This window comes from Anas platyrhynchos, chromosome 6 (assembly GCF_047663525.1).
Source record: "Anas platyrhynchos isolate ZD024472 breed Pekin duck chromosome 6, IASCAAS_PekinDuck_T2T, whole genome shotgun sequence".
Taxonomy (NCBI): domain Eukaryota; kingdom Metazoa; phylum Chordata; class Aves; order Anseriformes; family Anatidae; genus Anas; species Anas platyrhynchos.
This window is the reverse complement of record NC_092592.1, coordinates 8,561,007-8,587,601: the sequence shown is the minus strand read 5'-3', so window position 1 is coordinate 8,587,601 and position 26,595 is coordinate 8,561,007. Positions and strand designations below refer to the sequence as shown.

The following is a 26,595-nucleotide window of genomic DNA, read 5'->3' as shown; positions in this document are numbered from 1 at the left end:
TTGGAAAAGAATTGAATTAGTTTTAAGAATAAACTCTAGTCTTCCCTCTGAAGAGACAATTTACTAAGATTTTCAAAAAATAAGAAAAAAACTCAGTGTAATTAACATTTACACATACTGTGTGTAATTGCTTTCATGCGAATTTGCCCAAGTATAACTGTGGCAGGTACTGTGCATTACAACAAATCCCTCCTTTTTCTGCCCCAATAAGAAGGACAAAGGGATCTGTGTAACTGTGAAGAAAAATGTCTGTTATTTGACTAATTATTGAGCATAATCTCACAGCTGCAGTTTTTGACAGCTGGTATTAGCCCTTACTGAAGTTGTCGAGTGAGACAAATTGTGCAGTACTGCTGAAGCAGGTTACTGGTTTCTGCTTTATATAGGTTCCATGAAAGTAACCCTTGGATATCACTGGAAACAAAGTACATGGAAATATGAATAGCTATGTTACTTAACATGAAATATGCTTGATCATCAGAGTGTTTTCAGCTGTTTCAATTCCTTGTATCTGTGCTTACTGCAAGGGAGCTTAGCCTTGCTGTAGCTTCTGGGAGTTCAGGTTGCGTTGGCTGTGAGCGTTGGCTGTAGGCAGAACCAAAGCGTGCTGACAGGAGGAGTATAAATGCTATTTTTCTTGCTACTTGTTATCAAGCAGACTCCAACCTTTCTTAAGGAAAATTGAAATCACCATGAAGTTGAATTGTAAGGTTTATCATTCACCTGAAACCTAGTGGCTCCAAATTGCAGTCTTTATCGTGTTAAATAACATTGACATGTGTAAGTAGCCTTCTTTGAAGGCCTATCCAATCTAGGTGTGGTTAGGTCATCAAGTCACGTATTCTTAGAAACTGCTTATGATGCCTTGTTCTATCTGTTGGGAATGATCGTCCCTCTGAAGTGTAAAGGAAAACAAAGAGATTGACCAGCTATGGACCCTGGAGATGCTCACTGGGGGAAGAGGGGACAGGTTAGAAAAGGAAAATAAAAGGGGAGATTAAATGGTAATGCACAGAAGCATTTGAAGTAAAGGTGGCTATGGATAAAATTATCAGCTGTTAGAAGAGCATGGTATGAAGAACATTGCTCAAAAATTACATCTGCCACTATCCTTTACTGCAATTTTTCTTTAGTATGCTGCCTTTCAGCTGAGGTCCTCTGCTCCATACCTCTCTATGCCTTGAGACAGAAGGAAAGGACCTTCATATTTATGAGCTGCAGAAAGATGATGAAGCTTCCACCAAAGGAGATAAAGGAAGGATCAGTATCCAAAGATGCATATCAGTACCTGCAATTTACCTGATATTCAGTACTGCATGCTGTGTACTAATGTGGATTTAGATAGACCTTGGATTTAGTTGTTGAGGAGGGAAAAAGGAGAAAGTAGCAGTCAAGCACTAGGGAGAGATGTAGATTCATCACAGAGGAATTTTTCAGGCATGTCATGAACCTAGAAACTGAAAATGTAAATCAGTTGTCTGGTTAAGTAGAGCACTTGACTAATTGTTTCTTTTTGTTCCAGATACATGTATTTTATTTTACTTTTTTAATTTCTTATGTTCTTCTAAAATACCAGTTTCTCTAAAATGAGTAAGAAGAAATTGATTTCTTGAATCCTCTCCCATATTTTCTTCCTCAGTTACTTAGGCTTTTTAACTTAGGTTTTTGATCAGTGGCCCAGAAGCTGGACATCTATTCATCTTCTTTCTTTCATAAGTGAGCATCTAATCTTTTTCCTCCAGTTCCTTTGCACTGTCTTCTCACTGTGGCTTCAATAGTTCAGAATCACAGAATTTCTAGGTTGGAAGAGACCTCAAGATCATTGAGTCCAACCTCTGACCTAAAAGTTAATGTACTTCAGCATGCCTTACTTGGCAGCTGCCCAGCTATTCCCTCTAGAGCTTTCTTACAGTATTAGGTGTAGTTCTGGTCTTTGTTTAAACTTCCTTGAGTTAATATATGTATATCCAGAATCGACAGGGCTTCAATATGTGGTGTCTGTCCAGAAATGACTATGCAGGATTCCATGTTCAAGCAGAATAAGTTTATGGTGACGCTTAATGTGTAGGTTGCTTTTTCAGTTTTGCGAGTGATGTTTACCGCATACATTCAGTTTCCATTGTTGTTTCCGGTTAAAGTATTTTGAGTACAGAGAATGTACTATATTTAGTAGGTAGTTCTTCCATAATCCACTGGCTATTTTAGATGCACAGCAATGCCTGTGTAATGTAGACTTCTGTGCATTATTTCCACATTTCTGGAAATAATTTCTATGTTTCTGCTTTGTTCTCTGGAACCAATTATTTAATACATTGTGAAATGTTGCAAGAAAATCTGATGGAGCCATTCTGTGACTTTGTTACTGATGCATTCATTCTGAAATATATTAATATGTTCTTCTAGAAGCACTACAGGCTTTCAGAGGTAATTTAGCTTTTAGACTTCTTTAAGCTTAAATTTGGAGGAAAAAAAAAATGCTCCCTGAGTGAGCTGATCTGAATATACAGGAAGAGGTTCTGATCTATGTACTGCTTTATTGACTTAGAAGAAATCTGTTACACTTGTGGTTATGAAACTATTCTTTTATATGGATAATTGAAAAATGCATGAAAAACCTGGGTACTGTAAAGAACCTAGAAATCCTTCTTCTGAAGTCATTGATTTGCTGTCTATTCCTATTTATAATTACATAGGGTCATAGTAAAACATCCACAGTACTGAAATACTCCACTGTGAGTATTGCTGACAAAGTTGCTCTGCTAAGGCTTGCTTTACTGCTTAAATAAATAATATATGTAAGAATTTCTGTTCCTGGAAGTATATAACTAGAAGCAATGTATTTCAGTTTTGGTTATTTAACAATAATTCAGTCAAAGAAGTGAGTTTAAAACTTGGCATTTTTTACCTGCCGAATTTCTTTCAAATAAATACAAAAGGTAACTAACCAGGAAGACACAAAACATCTCGCTTTATTTGGCTAATGCTGAAGAGGTGCTGCTGAGTTAGAGTTCAACTCGTCCACAACAAACATGTAGGGCTAGGTGCGGGTTATGTTTTCACAAGGTGCAAGCATGTGAGAGGATATTTTTTTTTTCCCCAAATGAGAAGTTTTATTCTATTGATCACCTTCGATTTTGGCAAACCTTGGTTTGTCCTGCTATTTTCTATGTTCAATCTTAATTCAAGTCAATAAATAGTATTAAAAGAGTTCAAGATCGGTCATGGTATTTAGCAGAGGAGTAGTTACAGAAAAGTAATACCTCCTTTCCAAGGTAATCTAAATGTAGTCCATTCAGAAGCCTCACAAAAAGCAGTATTCTGTAATGCATACAACTTAGTTGTCTGATCTCTCCATCTGTTAGACTTACCTGTTGAGACATTTCCACTTTCCAGAGTAAAAAGTGTATTTTCACTAGGTCGTAGAGGAAAAGCATTTGAGTACGGGCACATCCCAGAGATCTGAAGAACCCAATTCATGTCCCTGTTACAGTATTCAGTTGTGTTTATTTTAATTCAGTATGGAACAGCTTTGAGTAAAGGGGAGGGTTGCCTCCAAGCAGAAAAGAAAACCTGTATTTTGGAATTGGCTAACTTACCTAGCTGACATTGTGATATTATCTTTTCCTGTGTCCACCAAAACAACTCCAAAATCTGAAGGGAAGAAAGGCAAGCAAACCTCAAAACAACAAATCAGAAAAAAAAAAAATCTTCTTAAGACTGCAGTATCTTACACTTCATTGCAGTCATGGCAGATTAACTGACATATGAGAACATTAGATCTGTCAAACCTGCTTTGATGATAGGAGGAGGAGGACTTGCACCATCTGTACAGGAGAGGCTTTAGAGAGGGGACATTTAATCACAACAAAAGTAATATATTCATATACTTTGAGATGAAGTGTTCTTTTTTTTTGTACATCACCATGTTCAGTATATAAAAGATGTTAGGTCTAACAATACCGGCTATGTACAGACGGGAGATGTGGGCAGATGCTTAGATCTATCTCATCATGGAAAATCTAGGTTACAAAGAAAGTTTTATGTATCATCAGGGAAGACACACTTCATAATCACTAAGACGTTCTTTTAGTTATATGCTGTCATAACTCCAAGTACTATAGCGTTACCCACTAGCAATTCCTATGATAGAAATTGGTAACTGGATAAATTCTGGAAACTATCTGCCTGGTGTGGTATGTGCCTATCTCTTATAATTTGCATTGAGATAAAGAGAGGGGATTCTTTTTTTTTTTTTTTTTTTTTTTTTGTAAGACTAACATGAACAGAATTTGTAGTGTTGATTAGTATGCTTGTTTAGATTACTGGTTCACATTAGATTTCCTATTTAAATTATGTGCCTATAAAGACAGCTAGAAGTTAATTGTCATGCGCTCAGTGTCTGAAATGGTAGAAGATTTTTTTTCTGCTTTTTAATGATTCAAAAGATGTGTATAAAGTTGCAGTAGTCTGTTTACTTTAATCATAGCTTCAACATACCAACTGGTACTTTAAGTACTGCTTAGAGTCACTCTTACAGTTTTGAAGAAGAGTTCTCATCTGCAACTACTGCATCAAGGCAGAACAGAATAAATACGTAAATACTTTGAAAAGTTACATTAGTCTTTTTGTGGTTATAGATCTGCCTTATGTGCTTTCTCCATCTTCTCATACCACCAAAAAGTCAGCTACAACATCATATGAGAGTTTTCCTTTACAAGACTCCCTCTCAGTGTTTTCCTTCCATAGAGGAGACTGGTATTTGATGACCTTCTGAACCAGCAATTCTGTTTTCTGAAGCAGAAAATTAAGTTTTCTCTTCTTTACTGTGAAGAAGCCAATGTGTGTCTCATATTCACGCTAGACTGTCCTGACATACAAGGAATAGAGAATGTGAAAATAGCATGTCCAAGGAGCTAGGATAGCAGAACGCAGATTTTGAGCAGAATTTATATCAGAAATGTCTCACAGGTTCTGATTCTTATTCATACCAATATACCTTTAAAGTGCTCTGAGTCCAGAGGGCTGTCCCATGGATGAAGGTGTAATTTATACTCTTTGCATTGCCCAGAGGACCATAGTGTAAATAAGAATCAGATTCTGTATCTATTCTCCCAGAACAGCATAGTATCCAGATTTCAGTAAGGCATCTGAATTTTCAAGTAATAACGAAGAATTGTCCAAGATGCTTCAGATAGTAAACCTAAAATCAGATGCCGAACCTGTGTATTACATCCACAGATGCTGGAAAAAGGGAGGTCCCAAAATAACAGGTCATACATGAACAGCTGTCTTCACTTGCAAGGGCTTGAGTTGTTCCCCATGCCAGCAGCTTACAAAGTCATCCTGGCAGAAGTGCCCAGCCCCTGCATGGTCAGCCTAACATTTTGTCTCAGAGGTATTATTAGTGCTCCTGTAGATCCTGAATCTGTATAGACAAATTTGGGATCGTTTACTTATAAGGGTAAAATACTGGATAAGCATAAAATACTGGATATTCATCACTGGTAGCGATGATTGTGTGGATATGTCTTTCCTGGGGTCCTTCCTGTATCTGGACTGTAAACCTGCTTAATCATACTGTTTATTTCTCTTGATGGGCATTATTCACCTCCTCCTATGGTTTAGGTTGGAATAACAGGCAGAGAATAATAGTGTAACAGGCACTGGGGCATGTGGGCTTGCCAAGTGCTGTTAGTAAGCCAGCCATGTGCCTCAAGTGAAAGGCATAGGGCTACTCTGAAAATGTACTTAAATGCGTTGTGTCCAAGTTGGCTTCTCAGTAGATGACACAGCCTTTCTTGAGGCTTACTTAGCTGAAGTAAATCAAAAAGGCTGTGACTAGATTAGGCTGATTTTTTGAAATGTGTTTGTACTGGCAGAAAGTAGGAAAGTGGAAAAGATTGTCTTTTTCCTATCCTGAGAAGAAATGGAAGGAAAGCTAATCAAATGAGTGGAGATGGCACAGGAGAGCACTACACTCATATTAGAGATGGATTGAATCTTGTTATTCATGCTCTGTTGTTGGCAGATGGCTTAATATATTAAAACGGACAAGAGAGCATTACAGACAGCGTGGCATCATAGCTGTACAAATGGAGACAGTTCAGGCAGTAGCTCATTGCAGTTTGGGGAGTGACTGAGAGAAGAAAATGACTGTCACACTTAATTAGAAAAGTAGCAGTACAATACAGAGACAAAGCCCAATGACAAATATTGTCCCTGCAAATCTAGCATTATCCACCTCATACAGTCCATATGCTGCTGTTCAGCTCCTCTGCTTACTGACTATATAGGTGATGTGACTTTTTAATAATCTGCCAGTTATAAAGGAAAAATAGGTCTTTAATAAACCCAAGATGAGTCACAGAAAGGAGGATCCTAAAGTTGTACCATTCCTTTTCCTTCCTCCCTTCCTTCTTAGATAAGTGTAGGTCTGACTGCTGGTCTGACCTCTGGGATTTCTATTTCAGTGCTTAAATGAAAGAGGATTTCTTAATTTCTATGTACAACTGAATAGCAGAGTGCTGTTCTGAGTCCTTTCAGCAAGTTTTTGGTTATTTTCAATGCAGGCATCATTTTTGGAACATAGTTGCTAGTGAAATCAATTCTTTTTTCCTTTGCTAACTGGCAGAAAATATTTTTCCTTGGCAGCAATCTTTAATTATATTCAATAGTGACTTTCTCCTCTTTAGAGTTCAAGTAAATTAATAGGTTAGAGGTGTTGGGGGCATTCTTTCAGGTATCTGAAGTGTGGTGGTTATATTAACAGATTTTCAGTGTGCTGTGATCAAAGCCACTTCACACTCAGCATGAAGTGGCTTTGGGCCAGATGGTGAATCCCAGCAGCTAAACTCCCTTATGCTGTTTTCATTTTTGCATACTGAGTGAGCCTGCCCCATTTGCCTGGCTGTACCCCACTGCAGGCAGAGTACCAGAGGCAGCCAAGGGCAGCATTAGGGCATGACAGAGAAGCAGAGCCAAGCTCTGCTGCAGTCACCAGCAGCTCCCCCCATGCACCCCCTCAGCAGTGTGTGTGCTGAACACACAGGGACAAACTCCTCCTAAGTTTAGGACCTCAACTAGCTATGCTGGAGAAGTGGTTTGCCTTTGTAGGCCTGCTCTGTAAGCAGTGGGAAGAGACGGGAATGCTGCCCCAGGACAATTTGAAGCATGCCACTGTTGCTGGTGCTCTGCATTGCTCCCAGGAGGAGTTAAAATCACAAGTCACTATCACCTGGTTAGTTTACATGGTCTGCTAATTTAAGTGCTTCAAGCTGGAACAACGTGAATATTGTTCTCCTAAAGCAGAATGTCACGTATACAGTCGTGCAAGGCCTACACAAGCATGAAGGTTGAGTTCTATCCTAAAGGCATTAGTGACTACAGAATTCTATACAATTCAAAAAGTTGGACTAAAAATACAGGTTAGCCAAACTCAGAAATTCTCCTTTATTCTTCAGAAGCAAAGTGTGTTCATTGTTAATTCTCTGCTCTTTCTACCCTGTTTTCTGCGTTTGTGTTGAAGCATTCCACCTGCTGCTCCAGTTCATGGTCTTCCAGGAGGTTCAAGGCAGGCTCTCTACTGTTCTATTATGTAAGTAAATAAAAAGTAAAAAAAAAAATAAAAAAATAAAAAAAAATATTTTTTTTTCCTGTTGCTCTGTACAACTGCCATAAAGATACGGAGTCAAGGTAAAATAGTCAACACAAGTTCCTGTTGCTTTTCTGCTTTTTAAATAATATTTTACCAACCTTATTGAATTAGAATGAGACATCCTAAAGGACCAGTTAATCTTTAAATATAAGACCTCTTGCAGAATTACAGTTCCAGTGTCTCTCTCTCTTTGGTGTGTCTTCAAGACCAAAGGCCTATGACTTCCTTTACGAGTCCTTAGAAGAAGTTCTCACACATAAGCAACGATTTTCATGGGGCACAATAACATTGGAAGTATTGATGCAGTGATGTTTTCGAGGCAGTCTGAAATTTTCCAGTTTATGTTCTGATTATATCATGCAGTTTGTTAGCCTTAGTATATAGGTTTCATTCACAAAAATACTGAATGTTACACTGGCATGTAAATAAGATCTTAGATGTCCCTAGTGTGTAAGATGTGTTCTTGCCTTTACTGGCTTCACTTAACAACCTTCACATACAATGACAGAATGGCTTGGGTTGGAAGGGACCTTAAAGCCAACCCCTTACCATGGGCAGGGCCCCGTCCCACCAGTCCAGGCTGCCCAAAGCCTCATCCAGCCTGGCCTTGAACATCCCCATGGTGGGGGGCATCCACAGCATCTCTGGGCAGCCTGTGCCAGTGCCTCACCACCCCCTGAGCGAAGAGCTTCTTCCTTGTATCTAATCTAAACCTACCCTCTCTTAGTTTACTCTTACTCCTACTATTACCATTACTCCTAGTCCTATCACTGCACTCCCTGACAAAGAGTCCCTCCCCAGCTTTCCTGTAGCCCTCTTCAGGTGCTGGAAGGCTGCTGTGATGTCTCCCTGGAGCCTTCTCTTCTCCATACCGTCTTGTCTTTGTACCACCTGTTGATTGATATCATTATAAATAATCGTATGCATTGGTAGATTACCTTAGATAAATCATGTCCTGCGCTTCATACTGCAGCAGAATTCCACATGCCTTCTTTACTAGGAAATCAGTTTGAGTGAAGTAAATCACCAGTCACCTGAAAGAATTTAGATACGCTGTTTCTGAGGGAAGTTTCTTTATATGACCTTACCTCTGTGTGACTTGCCAGGTCTTTATTATTATTATTATTATTATTACTTTGTGATATTAAGACCATTTCTTAGTAATGTTATCTATAATCTAAATGTTTTATAATCATTTTTTTCTGTGTTGCAGTACCTTTTCAATTCTTTTCTCAGAATTGATGATTTTTAATTTTTTTTTTTTTTTTAAGAAAAGCCACAGTGTTTCAAGATACAGAATTTCCTCAGGATATTTAACAAGGAAGTTCAAATGTAGTTCTAAACATGAATAGTAATTTGAATCCCTGCAGAGGGAATCTCCCTCTGCTTTTCCCCCTCCAAATAGGCCAGAGATGATCTTTTTTTTTTTTTTATTGCGGTCTTTCCTTCTGTATTGCTCAGTGTTTACTCTTCATTTTAAGAGCATTTCACTTGTTCTCCAGTCATCAGTGAAATTTCACATTACACATCACATCACATCAAGCTTGTCGATCATTCTTTGCATTTACTTCCTCATGTTACGAGGGACTTTTACCAAAAGTTTCTGCATGTTACTGTTCTTAAGCTGGATTAAGTTTCGTGTGGCTGTCTTTTCTGTTGTCTGTAGGTGTTTGAAGCACTGTATTGAATTAAGTTCATTTAATTATGGGGAGAGCTGGAAAAATGTGCTTGGTGATAATATCATTTCACTGTGCTTAGTTACAGTAATCAACAGTCACGACATGATAGCAATGGTGGGGTGAATACTAGCTTAAATGGAGAACTCTGAAGAACAAGATAGTTTTCTTGGTATAGGCAGCAAAAATGAAATGGTCTTTTTAAGGTGCTGACATGGGGGGGGGGGGGAAATACCTGGTAAGAACTGGTTACACTGTTCTTTATCTACTCTTCTATTTTACCCACAATAGAAGACTTTTCCTTTGAATGGCTTTACAGAAATTAGTTACACTCATTTTATTATATCATTAGTGTTACTTCATAATAATTCTCAGAAAGGTCAAATGACTTTACTAAGGTCATGTGTGAGAATCTGAGAAAATATTTTCAAAATACCTGTTGTATTCTGGACACAAAATAAGGAGTTTCAGTGCAAAGCCTTGCTAGAGAGTAAATATCTGAAACTTGAGTATATTTAAAATCATATAGAAAATCTATTGTAGGCCTTGTTATTTTTCATATGGCTTTACTAATGTTAAAATACCTGCACATGGACAGAAAACACACTTGTTCCAATGTTGTTAAACAGAATGGGGTGAATAAAAATTGCAGTTTTGCTACTACTGCCACACTAGTACAAAAAGCAATGTATTTTGCTTTGCAGAAACCAGGTGCTTTCTGAATATTGCACTTAATGATCGCACTAAAGATAGTGGGGGGAAAATGAAAGATGTCAAGAGAATGCATTTTTAGAAGAAAAATTGTGTTTGTTTTTTTTTAAAATCATTTCAATTCCTCATTTTGCAAATTTCATTATATCCAAATCTACTATAAAATTCCACTCTCTCAGCATGGCCCGTAATTGGAAGAAGAAAGTTCAACTGGGTTTAATAATTCATTTATATGAATCTTAAAATGTTTTGGTTTTCTTCAATAGAATATAACAAAATTATGGAAGATGAATAATCTGTCCAAATAAATTCTTGTACGCAAAAGACTTATCCTAAGAATTCCTTCTTGTCTCTACTTTATAGAAATTCATACTGAACTAATTCATTAGTACCAGAACACAGTAATTTAAATGTTTGCAGGAGTTTATATATACTTCCATTCTATCTGTTCATGATCAGTTTCTCTGACTAATGCATGCCTACTGTACAGAAAGTCATCGCTCCCCAGGAAGAAAGACATGGCCTGCTGCCTGGATGCCCCAGCAAAAAAAAAAAAGTAAAATAGTCTTTAGTTGTAAAACAGAGTACATATATACTAGCTTTGCTTTGTTGCTGTGCCTTTGTTATGAATCTTTGTGATGGCCTATGTTTATAGTCTCCTGCAGTTAAATGTCCACAGTTGTCCAATTCACATTCAATTATTCTGTTCATGGGAGATGAAGTTATTTTGGAGTGCACAATGCTCTGAATGCTGCAGGGGTTGCTGCCCTGTGTTGGCCTGCTAAGTGTCTTCCTGTTTCTGGAAGTCAGACCAGCTTGGGGTCAGTTGTGCAGACATGGGATGCTGCAGCGAAGCTCACCTGTGCTTGTTCTGCATCTTGGATGCACAGAACACTCCCACAAGGCAGAAGGAAGCATCATTTCGGTTATTTCTCTTCCTTTCTCAACAGTTTATGCAGTCAATAACTCTTTGAAAGATCTGTTTTGATGAAATCGTCTATATGTGAGTGTTAGAGAAGCATGGTAGGGGATTGTTGTGTATCAGAGTCTGCTAGAGAAAAGTCTTTCCTCTCATCAAATAAATTGGGTCTTCTCACATAAGGCTGCTTGGTGCAAGAGATCTTGGGAAGACTGCCTACAACCTGTCACTGTTTTGATGGATAGCAATAGGCAGTGACCTTTCTTTCCATGCCAGCCATTTCTTGGAATTGCCCTATAATGTTGTATCTCTTACATTCTTTACCTGCGTGTCTGAGAGATAAACAAAATGGTTCCCTCTGAGATGGTGAAAGAACTTTATAAAAATAAAAATTAAATTAAAAAAATCTGATGGTCACTGTGCTTGTGGATAGAGCTTCAGGCATCAGCTTTGAGTCAAAACCGCTGTCCTTCAAACTAGGACACAGCTACAGAAGTAAGTGGTGACACAGAGGTAGCTGAGATCTTTTTGATGCTGTGTATTTTGCTCTGCAGTTTTCAGGAGAACCATGGCTTATTCCAGACGCTGTCTGACAAACTTATGCAACAAAGGATTGCAGTGCAGTAGCTTCAGGAGCCTTATGAAGAATTCCTTTTTTAAAAGGAGGACTTGTGTCCCCCTCCCCCCCCCCCCCTTTTTTTTTTTTTGAAATTCTAGTTTTGTTTTATGACATGTGGTTTACCATCTGTTTCAAGACGGGAGCTTAAAAATGAAACAAACAAACAAAAAAACCCCACACTTTAAGTAAGGAAATATTACTGCTCTTGAGAAATCACAGTTACTTTTTGCAAAATCAGGTGGAAAAGCCTCTGGCCACTCTGGTTAGTTTGACTTTGCAAGATATCCTGTGCTGTATGCTGTGTAAGGCACTAGTCTGTCTTTTATCCTTCTTTTAAATACTGGAATCTTTGAGGATTACAGCGGGCAATTAACACAGCTTGCTAAAACAGCTTGGTGTCTTCATTAAAGAAAACAAGTAAAAATGGAAGTTGAAGAGGGTCTTAGTTCCAGGTAGGAAGTGATGTGAATAATTGCAGTTAGGTTGAGGCTGGGGTAGAAGCTGATCAATGGATCTTTTGTTTATTATTGGAGATTCTTCAGGAAGAGAAACAGGGTGTCTTGGGGGGGGCTGAGGGAGGGGGTGGAATGGACGGATGATGACACACAACAGAGGTGTTTATCAGTGTTTATAATGCCGGTATTAAAACCACTGCAAAGTGATCTGCTTTCACTATTCTTCTGATTCAGGCAAGATGGCCCGTGACAGGGGATATTGCTACCCAGTGCTTCCAGGGTACAGTTGCTGTGACAAAGAATCTTACTACTGCTGTTTTCTCTGTTAAAAAGCATTGCGTCCCCCTGACTCCAATCTTAGAGAGAACTCAAAATAAAAGGGAGCTCACTTACAAAAGCATGTTTGGTAGCTACTTTCAAATTCCTTGCTGTCTACACGTAATTAATAGCTGCAAAGTGACGAGTACAAGGCGGGAATGTGTAGAGACTCCATACAAAGAAGTGCCATAGATCTTTTTGGAGCAAAGTAGCGCTTTTTCTTTCCTGTGGGAAATGCTGGCTTTACAACAGAATTATAAACCAGAAGTTTTCCATGTTATGTAAATATCACTGTGCCTCCATCTCTCCCACTTTTTTCTTATCTCAGAATTAGGTAATGCATTCTCTTATGCAGAAATCTCAGAAAGAGCCTGCAGCAACCCAGAGAAGACTGGGGTTCACCGTTAATAGCCACACGTGGTTGCTGGGGAGTGTGTGAACTTCCCCAGAGTGCAGGCTCCACGCTGGTGTTCAAGGCTACTGGAGAGCTCAGCAGCTCAGAAGGGGACAGAAGGGAAGTGTGGCCAGCAGCACAAGGCAGAGACTTGGGAATAAAGTAGTGAGATTGTGGAGGTGAGACCTGCTGGCACATCAGTTGATGTTATTGGAGGTACTCAAGGGGAAAATGAGACCTTTAAAAGTTACCCTAAAGCTTTGGGTTCATTAGACATCAGTCTCCAAGATACTGTAACACAGTCTGGTGTATGAATACGTTTTCAAAAATTGAAACCTCAGTTCAGATCACAAACTAAACCCCTTACCTTATGAAACCTGGATCTATTAATATCCAGTGGCAGACAGTGTCTTGCGTACAAGCTAAAAAAGCAAAATAGAATAAAGCAGAGTCTGGGACAAGAGGAATAAACACACAATAGTTCTGAGGTTTTGAGTCTTGAATTTCATTCCAGTTACAGGGTTGCCTACTCTGTGAGTATTATTTTTAGCTGAGAGTATGAGTTGAATTTACAGTACCTGTTTCAGATGAGATATTTCAGGTGGATACACTTGGTGAAATTTGTATATTTGTACATGCTGCTTTCCTTTGACCAGTAGCCCTAAGAACATAAGGTTATGTATTCGGTGCCTAAAATAAGGGAAAATAATTTGGAGATTGGAGGCTGGAGGAAGTGAAGCATCTATATCATTCTTGTTAACATATCGCCTGTTTGACTTAAATACGTTGGTTTCCATAATGTTTGCATACAGACAAAGATGATTACATTGAAAACAGATTATTCTTAGCCCCAAAGTTTTTGTTTGTTTGTTTGTTTGTTTTTTGTTTGTTTTTTGTTGTTGTTGTTTACTTTTTTCCCTATATCTTAACAAATACAAATATTCTGCTCAAGCTTTTCTGAGGTCTGCAGACATACTTATTCTGTGCTCTATTTTAATTGTCAGGGTTTTAGGCTTCAATTTACTTTCTGACTGACTTGATGCAATTGCTGTGACCCGCAGCTGATATGTTTTAATTTTGTCATTGAGATTACTTCCAAACCAGAAAATTGAAGCTGAATATGGAAATGCTACACCTCACTAAGGATGAATGTTCCTGTTTTTCCAACAGCACTAGCTATGAATTCCAACAGTTTTAGTTCAACAGCAGCAGGAAAAGAGAGTTATTTTTTTTTGTCAGCCTAGGGCAAAATCAGCTAAGCATTAGGATAGTTGGATTACAGGCAAATGGTTTGTGGTGTGTGTAATTTTCCTTCTATTTGTTTTTACTGTATTTCTGCGCTTTTCGAATTTGTGGCGTGTGTATGCTCTGTATCTAAAGAAACAGAGCTTTCCTGAAAGGTGGAATGTGCCAGGAGCTTGCCAAGAGTGAAATCTGAGTTGCAAGCTTCTACTTTTTCACATTTACATCTTTTGTAACAGTCCATGCAACTTCTGGGAAGAAATGTTTCTTACAGTGACTATACTTGGCAGATTCTTGAGACAGGTTGTTACCTTAATGAAATGTGCAAGCAGTGTGGTTCTTATTCTTCAAAGCACATAGGTACGAATCCAGGAGCAGGCCTGGTGATAGTTCATTTAAGCACATTCTTAGCTGTGGTTGTTGCAATACTGGCAGATCCATGGGGGTTCTTTGTAGTGGAAGTTGTTTACCACCATGATGAAATGTGAAGAAGTATGTTTTTTCAATGTGAGTCACAATGTAAAACATGTTACCGTAGTCTGACCAAATAATGTAAGGTGTAAATTCAGTGGCAATACCAAAAGATACAGTATTGTGTTGAAGACAAATCAAAAATTAAATGTATTTCAGTCAAGATTTCCCAAACACTGAGTATTTTAGCCTACATTTGCATGTTATAGGGAATACAACATCTCAAATAATTCTATTTTTCATTACTACTTGTATTAACTACATGAACTTGTCAAAAAGGTCAAACCAACAAATGATTAGTCTACCATATGTTATCTAATAACTTGGCAATAATGGTTTCAGTAGGTCTGTATCCATTATCTACACATCATATTGAATGTTCCTTTCGAGTTTTGGTTCAGTCTGTGTATATAAAAGTCAAATATCCACAGTAATAAGATTCAACTACTTAGCTGTGAATTTTGTGCCCAAGTGATTCTGAGGTGATACCCTGTTTAAGGAAAAGGAGATTGCAGTAGTAGGGCACAGTTACTGAATGAGGAAGTAAGACCAGCAGAGAGCTTTTTTTTAAAAAAAAACAAAAAAAAAACCTTTATTGCTTCATCTAAAATAAGGTTGAACATTTTTATTTTATTTTTTTTAAGAAAAATATATACTGTTATGTCTGATGAGTAGCCAACCAAAATCAATTGAAAAATCTTTTCCTAGAATTACACGCATGTCTTAATGCCTAAGTCACTCTTCAGGGAGGCTTTGCATGTTCTATATATACTTTGAGCAAAAATATAGGAAGAGTGGTTCACTTTTTCTCCTTTCATACTCTAAAAAATCAAAATATGTGATGCTATTTTAGCGCACTTGAGACATCAGAATTCACATAGAGGAAAGATAAATATACGTCTGCTTGGGAACTGAAATATGTTTCTTAAAACTGGTATAGTAAGGGCTTTTTTTTTTTTTTTTTTTTTTTTTTTTACTTGGGAGTAGTTTTCATTATATTCCTTCTTTTGCAATGTGTTTTCTGACCTGTTATGTTCTGGTATTGTATTCTAGGTGATGGGAAGGCTTATTTGTGCATGTATTTTGCTTACACTGGACTCATATATTTTTGGCTGTCAGCTTTGGTCCTCAGCTGCTGGTGATGCAGAAAATTAATGGAGTCTTCAGCCCAGGCATTATGATAATAGAGTGCTTGAGGATGTGCCATCACCACCCACAAGACTCAGTAGCTCACACTACCAATAAGCTCTTTGCCCTTTAGATTGCTGTATTAATAACCTTCATATTTTGTATTGTGGTATTTTAAAGTTGGCCCCAACCTGCCTAAATAAAGACAAGTTGTTTGAAATGCAGCAAGAGGAAAGGGCAAGGAAGACTTATTTTCTTTGGGGGAGCATATCTCTTTACTGGTGGCATGCTTTCTACCTGTTCAAAAGCAAACTTCAAGGTGACCGATCGGTCTTAGCCAGCCGGAATGAGGGATAACATTTTTAAAGAACTGCTAGTGAGGAAGGACTACAGTAACTACTGTCAAGAGGATATTTTACCACTGAACTCAGAATAGCTGTGCAGATCTAGCCTGGCTGCTGAGCTAGCCACACACCCATTTTTCCATGTTCTTTTTTTGTAATGTTTCAAGAAGATGATAAAGCGAAATGGGACCTTGGGAAGTGGAGTGAGGGTGTTGAAAGTCTTCATGCTTAAAGAAATGTTGAAAACCTCTTGCTTAAAGAAAATGCAGTGTCCAGGGCTGAGAACAGAAAGCTAATGCTGAAGGAAGGGCATGAATATCAAAATGGGATGGGATAATGGGATATATGGAAATGGTATATATGGAAATTAAAGGGTGGATCGGAAAAGAAAAGGACGGGTGGGTTAATTGGTAGCTGTATGTGAATAATGCTAGGAAGCTGTGGGAGGGGATTCAGTCATTCCTCTCCTCCCTTCCTGGCCAACCTTGCAGACAGGCAAGCCAAGGTCCTCTGGGGAGCCAGAGGACTCCCAGTTAAGTTCCTGAGCATCAGAGGAATTGACTCTTCTGGAGCACACAGAGGCACATTGTGGTTAGGATGTGTCAGATGATGGACAGTAATACAGGGTGGTATTCCAGGCAAGCCCATTCCTTCACCTGACAGTAAAGGGTAAAATACAGGAAGATGTGACAGCAGCCACATCCCAAGTGTGCAGGACCTCACCTGTTGGTGCATAAAGGCGTGGTCTGCCATGACAGCTTGAATCTTAATGTACAAGTAGGTACCATCTACATGCAACATTGCATTTATAGTGCTGGTCCCTCTCCCTTTCCTTTTAGTTTAAAGTGCTTAGTTACAGCTGTGTAGTGGTCACTATTAAGCAGAGGAATATGGTACAAACCTCATGATGTTTTTTCATAGGACATGCTTATCAGGTCTAAGTAGGAATGTTTTGTTGATCCTTTCTGTTGGTTGCTGCCTATTCAAGCTCCAAGAGACATCACTGAGGGTTTGCACTTCGTGGCTTGCTGCGTGAAGTCCTTAGTACCTCAGATTGAAATAAGTAGTAACATGAACGTAATCGGTGTAACTTACTGTTAGGAAGCTTTCCAATAGTTGCATAAGTTACTGTAAAATAACCTGGATGAGTAATGCAAAATCTATACACTTGTAAAATCTGTGGTCAGGAACACATTTAGGATGGAGAAAACAGAGATTGGGTTCACAGAGGGATTGGAAGGCAAAGATTTCCTCAATTCTTGTAAGGTTTTCCTCAATTCTTGTAAGGTTTTCCCTCCAGGGAAATTCTTTTTTCCTGGAAAAATCCTTCATTTGAAAGATGTTTTTCTCCACCAGAGAAGCTTAAAAAAATACAAAGAAAAGTTAGTTTTCTTCCTCTCTCTCCTCCTGTCAGCTGTGCTGTCTAGCTGGGCAAACAGAGCTTGATGCTCTGTTCTGTGTTTTGAAAGCGTGGGAGCTATTTCCTGTCGTGTTTCTATCTAATGAGGGAGCTCTGGGAGCTAAGCAGACAAAATACCTACCAGCAGGCTGGCTGAAGCAGTTAGCACCAGCTCCCTTGACATTTGGTCCCTCTGCTTCCATGGAAGAGGAGTGCCAGGAGGTACAATCTGCCCCCCAGCTGATGAGCCACATGACTATTTTCAGCTGCTTTTAAATCATTTGCTGTATCATGTATAAATAATTGAGAACCACAGCAGAGAAGCTAATAGCTCTAAAATAGCCAGGCTCGTAGAAGATGGACTCCAAAGGAAACATCATCCTGCATGACAAGATGTCTCCTTAGTCTACAGCCTGCTTATATGCAGCCATTTTCACTATCAGGAAGTAGAAAATAGTTTCCTATCCTATTAAGAACTCTTTAAAATTAAAATTGCCAGATCAATCTCTTGTACTGCAGATTTAGATCTTAAATATTTCTTGTATTTTGCAGTCAAAATTTAGGCCCTCAGTTTTCCATTTATTGGACTGTAGCAACGAGTTTCTTCCCCTGATGGTAAACACCAGGGACTTTGAAGCATTTTCTTGGTTTGTTTTACATAACTCTAAAGCCATTTCTGTTTTGGATACATCTTTTTTTTTTACTACAAAGTTTCCAAAGTGTTAAGGTTATTAATTGAAAGGTGGGTATTTGTTATTGCAGCAGTGTCACTTACAGTGTGCAACAAAAAATCTGTAAAATTTTTTCATCAGTGGTGTGGAGCGTTTTTATCACCTTCAAAGGAAGCTTTACAAAACAAACCCACTAACCATGTTGACAGAGTAAATCAGTTCTGATATGCCACGGAAAACTCAAATGAAATGGTGTAATCTGCTTAATCTTTATTATTTAATTACTAATATACTCTTAAATTGCACTCTGTTGGACAATTTCTCATCACTGCTTTTGTTATATTAACTTTTTCTTCACAGCACAACAGTGTTTTTAGTAGATTGTTGGAGAGGAAGTGGGTTATTAGCAATTGTGTATATCCAGAGCTTACCTCAGTGTTAAAAAACAAAATTGAACTGGATGCAGAGGAGGCGATGCAGAGGAGGCTGCAGAATCGGGATGGATGAACAGACACGTTTATCTGCTACCAGTGATTCAGTTCCACAATCTTGTGATTGTCTATTGATAGTTTCACTTCATCCAAAACATGTTCTAAGAAAGTAGGTTTTAAATTTCACTGCTGTTTTAGCCTTAAAGAAAGTTAAGCTTTTCTCACTTAAAACAAGAAGTCCTCTTACCCTGATTTTCATGAGGAGTGAGAGGATTGGGGAGTAAAGGCAGGCAGAGGAGGAAAGGTCTCCCTGCAGAGTGTAAAAAGGGTACAAGGTCCCTTCTTACTCTTACTGCTAAAAAGGAGAAGAAAAAAGAGGGAAAAACAAACAAACAAAAAATATAGTTGAACAGACACAAGCAAATAAACACATTTATTTGCTTGGATAGTCATTATTCGCTGTATTTGATTTTAAATTTTTCTTTTCTGAAAATGAATGGCAGTTTTGTTTTAATCCAACCAAAGGGATTGGGCTCTTTATTATGTACTTACTTCCTGAGCCAAATATATGGGCAATCGCTAGGGTTTAACCAAGAACAGTACACAAAGAACGAGTAGTTGTGGGAGCATAAACAACAGGTATGACCACGTAGAATTTTATTGTCTACTGTTGGTGAAAACCTACAAATATTTTCTTCAGAAATAATGCTTCTAAAAACTCATTTAAACTTCATTTATAAACACATTGTTTCTTAAATGCTTCAACTGTAAACACACTGAAAACAGCACAAGATGCCCTCAAAAGAACTAAAAAACCTTTTATAACCATCTGGAATGGCAGACCTGTGTGTTGTCGCACTGCCTAGTCATCTCCACTGAAGACACAGCTGTAAAGCGTCTCTATAGTTATCAAGTTAATGGCATGAGTGGGCCAAACCAGGAGTGGGTTACCAGCTGTTTCCCACCTTATTCTATACCATTCCCTTCCGAACACAGTCAATCAGTTATGTCAAAGCAGATTTATTGTGCAAAAAGGCAGGCTTCAGGGGTGGGCAGAGGTGGAGGGCCACGCATTTAATTTTTCCGAGTTCTCTTAAGTTCCAAGGTATTAGAGGACTTACGTTACTTACCAGGAATGGCTCACTAAGTTCAGGTAATAAGAGAGGAATTGGGACAAACTGGAAGCTATGCTCAGTGCAATCTACAGTGACAGGAACTGCCTTTTATAAACGAAAAGCACTAAATATTACAGGAAACAACATAAGCAGTGAGAGCAGTGTGATGCAACCAGGTTGTGGGTTTTCTTTTAATAATCAAAAATCAACAGCTTCAGTGTTCTCAGAAATGGTTTAAATTTGTTTTCTTTTACTAATGTGCTTCAAGAACAAACAATACAAACTACATAATCTATGTAGTCCATAGACTGCATAGTCTATGGACTTTTTTTTTTCTTTTAAATAAAACTGTCCTAAGTTGTCTGTCACGCTTTGTACCATAATGTAGTAACGGGGAGTGGATGAGGTAAGCTAATGAAACAATGCGAGCTGCTGGAATGAGAAAGCCCTGTAACACTCTACTCTAGCTAAGAACCTAGTTTGCAAGGTCAATGCTCCTACACTATGGTTATCATGCAAACACTAAGGCAAAACAACAGCAAAGTGAAAAAATATTCTCTGAAAACCAGGGCTAGAAAGGAACGTGCAAGCTACAGAATGAAGTAAGTAACTGTGTCTGAATAAAGCATACTGAGCAGCACATTGTCCATCAGCATTATTAATAGTGGCAGAGAAGGTTGCCTACTTTCCAGATCTGCTGAGGGAGGTAATGAGCTAATACAACAGATTTTTTAGAACTTCAGGATTTGTTTCTCACCTCTCTGTCTCCTTAGGTAGGAATAAACTTCACCTTGTCCTGTTTTCACTTGGGTTTGAATTTTGGCCAAGAAGCAGAAGTCTAGATACAGTTAACACATCATTCTTTTAGCTCTTCTCAGAAAGCAACTGTGGCTTTTGATTGCCTTGTTCATTTACATATTTTTTCCCCCCTAATAAATCCCTATGTAATAGGAACAGTATTGGATGCTGAGATGAAACTGGCTATTGAGAATGGCCAGGCAAAAAGAGCTGTGACTGGTATTGTAGTCATGAACATTATATTAAGCAATAAACTGTGTCTTAGTGATGAGAGTGCTAGAAGAGCTCTAATGTAAACCAGGCTAGTAAGATCACACTTAGTATGCTAGAGAAGCTGGAACTTACAGGAATAAGAAAGCCTGGCAGGCATTTGAACAGGGTTTTGCTACTGCTGGAGACTAGAACAGAAACACATCCAAACAAAACCCATAATGCTGAAAGTGGTGTACAATCTTTTAATTAATAATATGAAAACAAAACATAAGTTACGAACATCTAATATCAATGTGAACTGATACCAAAGGTGTATCCCAGAGATGTGAGGTGTGTTTTTTTTCTTTTTCACGAGTAATGCCCCCCAAGCCCAAGATTATTCCAATCTGCCTGTTGCCTTTTGGACTTAAATATTGTTTGAGAAATATGTAATCAAAGAGGGTGGGCCAGAACCTGAATTATTATTTGGAGATTTTAGCTTTAAGATGTGACAATCTATACTCTCCTGAGCAATGCACCACAAAAAAAAAATCTTTCTCAGCTCTGCTTAGCGTGCTAGCAGACATACTGAAAGTATATCATATGACCAGCTCTATATTGTATCTACTTGCTCTACTTGACTGTTAGTTGCTTCCCACTGTGTAGTCCTAAAAGGATTAGCAAGTACCTGCATATGTTGCTAAGATCTTGTGAAAATATTGGAGGGGATTTGTATTGGAAAAGTGCCATTTCTCTCCCCCCCCACCCCCAGCTTCTTCATTTTGTTTCATTTGACAGATAGTAAAGTCGGGGACAGTGGAATACTGATCTGTAAAATCTTTAATGCATGATCACTATAGGTTTTGTGGAGCTTCTTAACCAACAGCCTAGAAATTTATATTGCTCCACTGTCTTGATCCTGTGCACAGGCTCTTACAGAGTAGCCACAAGAGGGGAAAAAAAACAAACAGTTCAAGGTTATTTCTGCTGCCTATGTGGTGCTGTTTAGGGGCACTGTTGTGCAAACATGGTAGTATATGACAGAGCAGCCCATACTTTGGAACCTCCTCCTAATCGTAGTCAATGATGCATCATGAAGTTCTGCAATTTGAGTGGGCCCTTATACCTGAGCAAAAAAAAAATAAAAATCTACTTGCTAAGGAAAGACATTTAGTTAGGTGAGGTCTGGGAAAACCTAGTGATTGGGCAGGGAAGACTTCTGCTTTAAAAAGTCAGTCCAAGCAGATTTAGTATTTAAACAGATTTAGAAAAAAAATCTTTCCATAAGAATCTTACAGAATGGTGATAATCAGAGTAGTATCACTTATCTTCATTACGTATGTTGAAATATAATGCAGTAATTTAGCAAGTTGCTAGACAGCACAGTCCTACGTTTGGGACTATACTTCCATAAGCAAAGCCATCAAGTTGGCTAGTTACCTTGCAAAAATCTCACCATTCTTCAGATTCAAGATGTGTCTGTGTTATTTCCACAGTAGTCTTGGAATAATGATGCATTTCATACTTGTTCTTTTGTGCTGTGATTAGAAAAGTTTCTGTTGTTACTGCAATAATCAATCAGCCAGATGAATTAGAGGTCACAGAATACAGTAGGAAACAACACTGAACAATGGTAACATTTCAAAGGCCGTTGTAAAGAGCTATTATTGCTATGCTGCAGTTAGTGCTTTTTCATTACGTTATCATGTCCATGTTGTTATAATACTTGTTTCTTCAAACATTTTGAAGTTTACATTTCCTCTATTTTTATATAAAGCTGGGGCTTAGAGGTGGTTGATCTTTGGACCTTTCAAACAGGATAAAAAGTAAAGGCCAAAATTCTCAGTTAGCATAAAGCAGTCCAGCTGTTTTGATCACAGTGTAATGATCTTGATAAAGGACATTCCCAGTAAACAGTGTTCAAAAATATTGTATGTCATAAACTACAATGAAGTTTAATATTGGCCTCATTCATCCCCAGTGAAGGAATGCCTGTCCCTAGCAGATGCAGGACTTGGGGCAGAGTTTGGCACGTTGCATCCTGCTTTTCAACTACTGTAGCACAGTCCCATCATGTATCACCCGAAGTGCTCTGCTGAAACCATGCAGTATAAAGACATGATAGTTTGACATTGCAAGACAATGAGTATTTTTTCAACTGTGTGCTGTTAATTAATCCAACATTGTTTTCAAAGTAATTTAAGCAAGTGTTAAAGATTTAGGGGAAAGCAAAACACTTAACATACATTATTATTAAATAAGTAGGGGGAAGAATTTCAAGATAGAGACACAAAGTGGCAGAATATTAGACTACTTCTCTGCCTCTAAATTCACTCATGACTTGAACAGGATGGATTCTCTTCTTTGCAGAACCTTTTCTGACAGCTGCATAGATTTCTTCTGGCTTCTCTCTTTTAATTAAGGGCTTCTTCTCTGGAGCTTTCATTCTCCACATCACAACAGGATGTCGTGGGCCAGTAGGACTCTGAATCTTGATGATCTTTGTGGATGCAATATAGGACATCTTCACTGTCTGCACCACAGCATTCATTAAATTCTTGGCAGCCTGAATTAGTGAAGTGACGCTATCCAACTGTAATAAAAAAAAAAAAACAAAAAACAACAAAAAAAACATTAGTCTAGGAAAAGCCTTCTTTTAATCACAATATGCTCAGGAATAAACAACAGTTAAAACCGAAGACTTACCACACTAGAAAAAAATGTCTTGGTTTTCCCTTGGTGTGATCATTATATCCATGTTCTGATGCTCAGACTTGAAGTGATATACAAAAATCTGTGCTGATGGAGTAAAAAGGCTTACGTAGATGTTTGTTGCCTTTTTTTGTGTGTGTGTGTGAATTCATAATGCTTGTCTGCAGGGCATCACTGCAATTACTACTGATGGATAATTAAACCAACTCAAATAAGAGCTGTAAAAATGTTACCATTATTTCCTTTGCATCAACACTAGGCAAATTCTCCAGCTGGTCCCATCACATTCCAGGTGCTCTCACATGCTCCTAAGCAATGGAGGGTATTGTCATGTAGTTGGATTAGTCAGAGCTGCTGAACCTAGTCTTATTGACCAGGATGCTTAAAGGTAATTAAGAGCAGGATAGCACATGAAAATTTCAGCAACTGTGGCCTCAAACTTTTATAAAGGATGAGAACATAGACGTAATGCATAATGAACCCCTGTATGACATACTCCAACATGCAACAGTATGCTATGCAGCCATAAAGTGTTAAAGGTATTTCCCACTAATATTCCTTGAAATAGAAAATAGCACACTCAATTTTAACTGGAAATTGGGTAACTGGAACAAACATACAGTTTTGTTACGTTGACTGCCATACTGCTCTGTGGTGTAATAAAACTTTGTATACTGCTCTCTTCTCACATCTGAGGCTTGCAGGATGCACGGTGTGCATGGGCCAGGAGCAGAGTGTGTTGGGGACATTGTACTTTCTCAGTTAACTCCTCAGCCCCCAATGACTCTGGCAGCCTACATAGCGGCCGATTTAGCAGTGTTGCATGATGAAACTGTGCAAAAGGCAAATGCAATCCTACGATGTGAGCTCAGTAGAGGCATTTTATTCTCTGATAATCCTTCCCAAGGTGAATCTCAAGGTTTAGGCATGATGGTGGTCTGACATGCTTCAGAAAAAGATGTAAAAGAGGCTATATGCAGCAGAGCCTATCTTGGGGGCTGGGTCTCGTCAAAACAGAACAAGAGGAAATATTTTACTGAAGGCCAATGCTGGCAAAAGAACTCATGTTTGTAATTGGTCATTAGTATTAATTAAACATTTTGATGTAAGGAAAAGTCATCTCATTTTGCATGCTCTCAGAAAATAGACTAAGGAGGCTCAGGGCAATCCTTCCAGATGTAAGAGTGCCATGACTCACGGAAGGGGAACTGGTGTTTGCAGTGTCCTTTTATATCTTGTAGTCTTAAAATCTGAGTGCAGAAAACTGGTCTGTATATGCTCGCTACAACTGTGTCTGCTGTTAGGCCATTGTATGCCACACTTCAGCACTTGCAAAGGTGTCTACCAGTATACTAAACCCGGAAACCAGTGTCTACCAGCATACTCAACCCAGAAGGTGTCTGTCCACTGTTTGTGGTTTGTTTGTTTTTTTTTGACAGGTTAAGATAACAGCTGAATGATGCCACAGTTCATTTTAAGTGCAGTGCCTTTTATACCATTACATTTCTTTTGGATTTAATTGATTGGAATGAAGGCTGTTGTGCCCCCTTCAACTTATGGTACCCTTTGTGTTGTCATACTGCCCCCAAAGAACTGCTAGGGTCCTATGTGGTATGAATTATCTCACTGGCCTGAAGGAATAGCTTTTTATTCAAGGACACCAGATTTGTATTTGATTATAAGGCTGACAATTTCAATTGGAAAGGAATCTCCATTCTTAAAGAACCTTTTAAGAAAGCGCTTTAAAAAATATCTTATTGCTTATATTACTATAAATGTTTATTATTCAAGTAAATAATGTCCACCTGAGCAGCACAGCATTTAACGATGTTCCCCCCAGAATAGGTTAGAGGAGCATCAACAACTGTGAAATCTGCATCAGTTTGGTAGGATGAGAACAGCACCTGTTTCAGGACAATACAGAAGCTTCAAAGGAGGGCTGGTGTACTTCCTACTTTGTGTACATACATTTGTGTGCATAAATGCATGTATGCAAACCTTACGGGTACACAAGATGACATTTACACACTCACAGCACATTGTTTAGAAAATTTTCCCTTCTATATACACTAACACTAATGAAGCCTAATACAGTTCAGAGATTTTGGAAAACAACATTTCAATTTATGTGCAGCCTCTCTGTTGAAACACTTCTTCCTCTTCTGTAAAAATAGTGAAGTTGGTTCTTTAAAGGACCATGAGGTTTAGTGGGAGAATCATCCAGAACCTTCTGCGAGGTCGAATGAATTGATGAGAAGATCATGTGTTTTATTATATCTCTACATGTCAATTTTATAACAGTTCATACGCATACAAAATGCAGCCGAAGTCAGAAAAGGGACGCGTTTGCATTTAAGAAACATGCCTGATCAGAAGGATCTATCAGTTAATGCCGATTTTGTTGCTTCTCTCTCCAGAAATGCCCCCCACCAAAAAAATTAAAATAAAATAAAATGCTAAATGGACTGAATACATATGCTATAGGAAAAGGTAAAATGTAAAATTGAATATATGACTTCTAAAGTTTATTCCTTGCTCTATCATGTGAGATTTTTAATCGGGATTTCCAGTTTGTAATAGTCATCTAGCCTTTGCATGGCAGTATTTCAAACTAAGAAGACAAGTATGTGTGGGGACCGTTGCGTACAAACTTTAGGTAAACAGACTGCCTGGCCATGCTGGTAGGATAAGCAGTTAAACATAATTCTTGTGGTGCTGTTTTAGCAAAATTTGAGTTGAATGAAAGTTCGCAGTTCAAATCCTAATGGTTCTTTCAAATAATGCCTTTGTACCGTTTTATGAACTTCCACGCTCAGTCAGTGAAGTGCTCTGATCAGAGGCTTTGCCATTATATTCCTGGTATGTCTTCAGTTGCCCAAGTATCCCTTTTTGTAGGCAGGATGACTAGTGTTGTAGGTATCAACTTACTGGTACATGAACTGATGATGTCTGTATTTCAAACTGCTGATTACTGTCTTGATAAAACGTATGTTAATTGATTATAGGAAGTGATAAGAAGCAGCACGTGAGAAAAAAAAATCATAATCTTGTTTATTTTGTGTGGTAATCAGAGGTTAATTGTGGGCACACATGCACGCAGTTTTGTCTGTTCTCAGGCTGTCGCCTTCTAGAAAAGCTGACAAAGCCATGATTTTGACAGATTACACAGATCCTCTTTAAATACATATATATATATATATATATGTACATGCATGCACACACACACACCCCTGGTTGATATTGGTGCCGTTGTAAACACACACTTTTCTAGCATCATCTGTATAGTAACACCAATATGAAGATGTTCCTGTGTGCCAGCAGACGCAAAGAAAAGCTGGTTTTGTTT

At 38.4% G+C, this 26,595-nt stretch overlaps 1 protein-coding gene across 20 annotated transcripts in view; it reads right to left on the bottom strand.

The window, feature by feature from the left end:
* Positions 1-20,774: 20,774 nt before the first annotated feature.
* Positions 20,775-26,595, bottom strand: part of CTNNA3 (catenin alpha 3) — a 482,801-nt gene continuing 476,980 nt past the window's right edge. For all 20 annotated transcript variants that reach the window (XM_072040368.1, XM_072040369.1, XM_072040367.1 and 17 more), the window contains one exon: positions 20,775-23,130. In XM_072040368.1, coding sequence (XP_071896469.1) covers positions 22,843-23,130 — 288 coding nt within the window. In that variant the 3' untranslated portion in view covers positions 20,775-22,842. The remainder of the gene's footprint in view (positions 23,131-26,595) is intronic.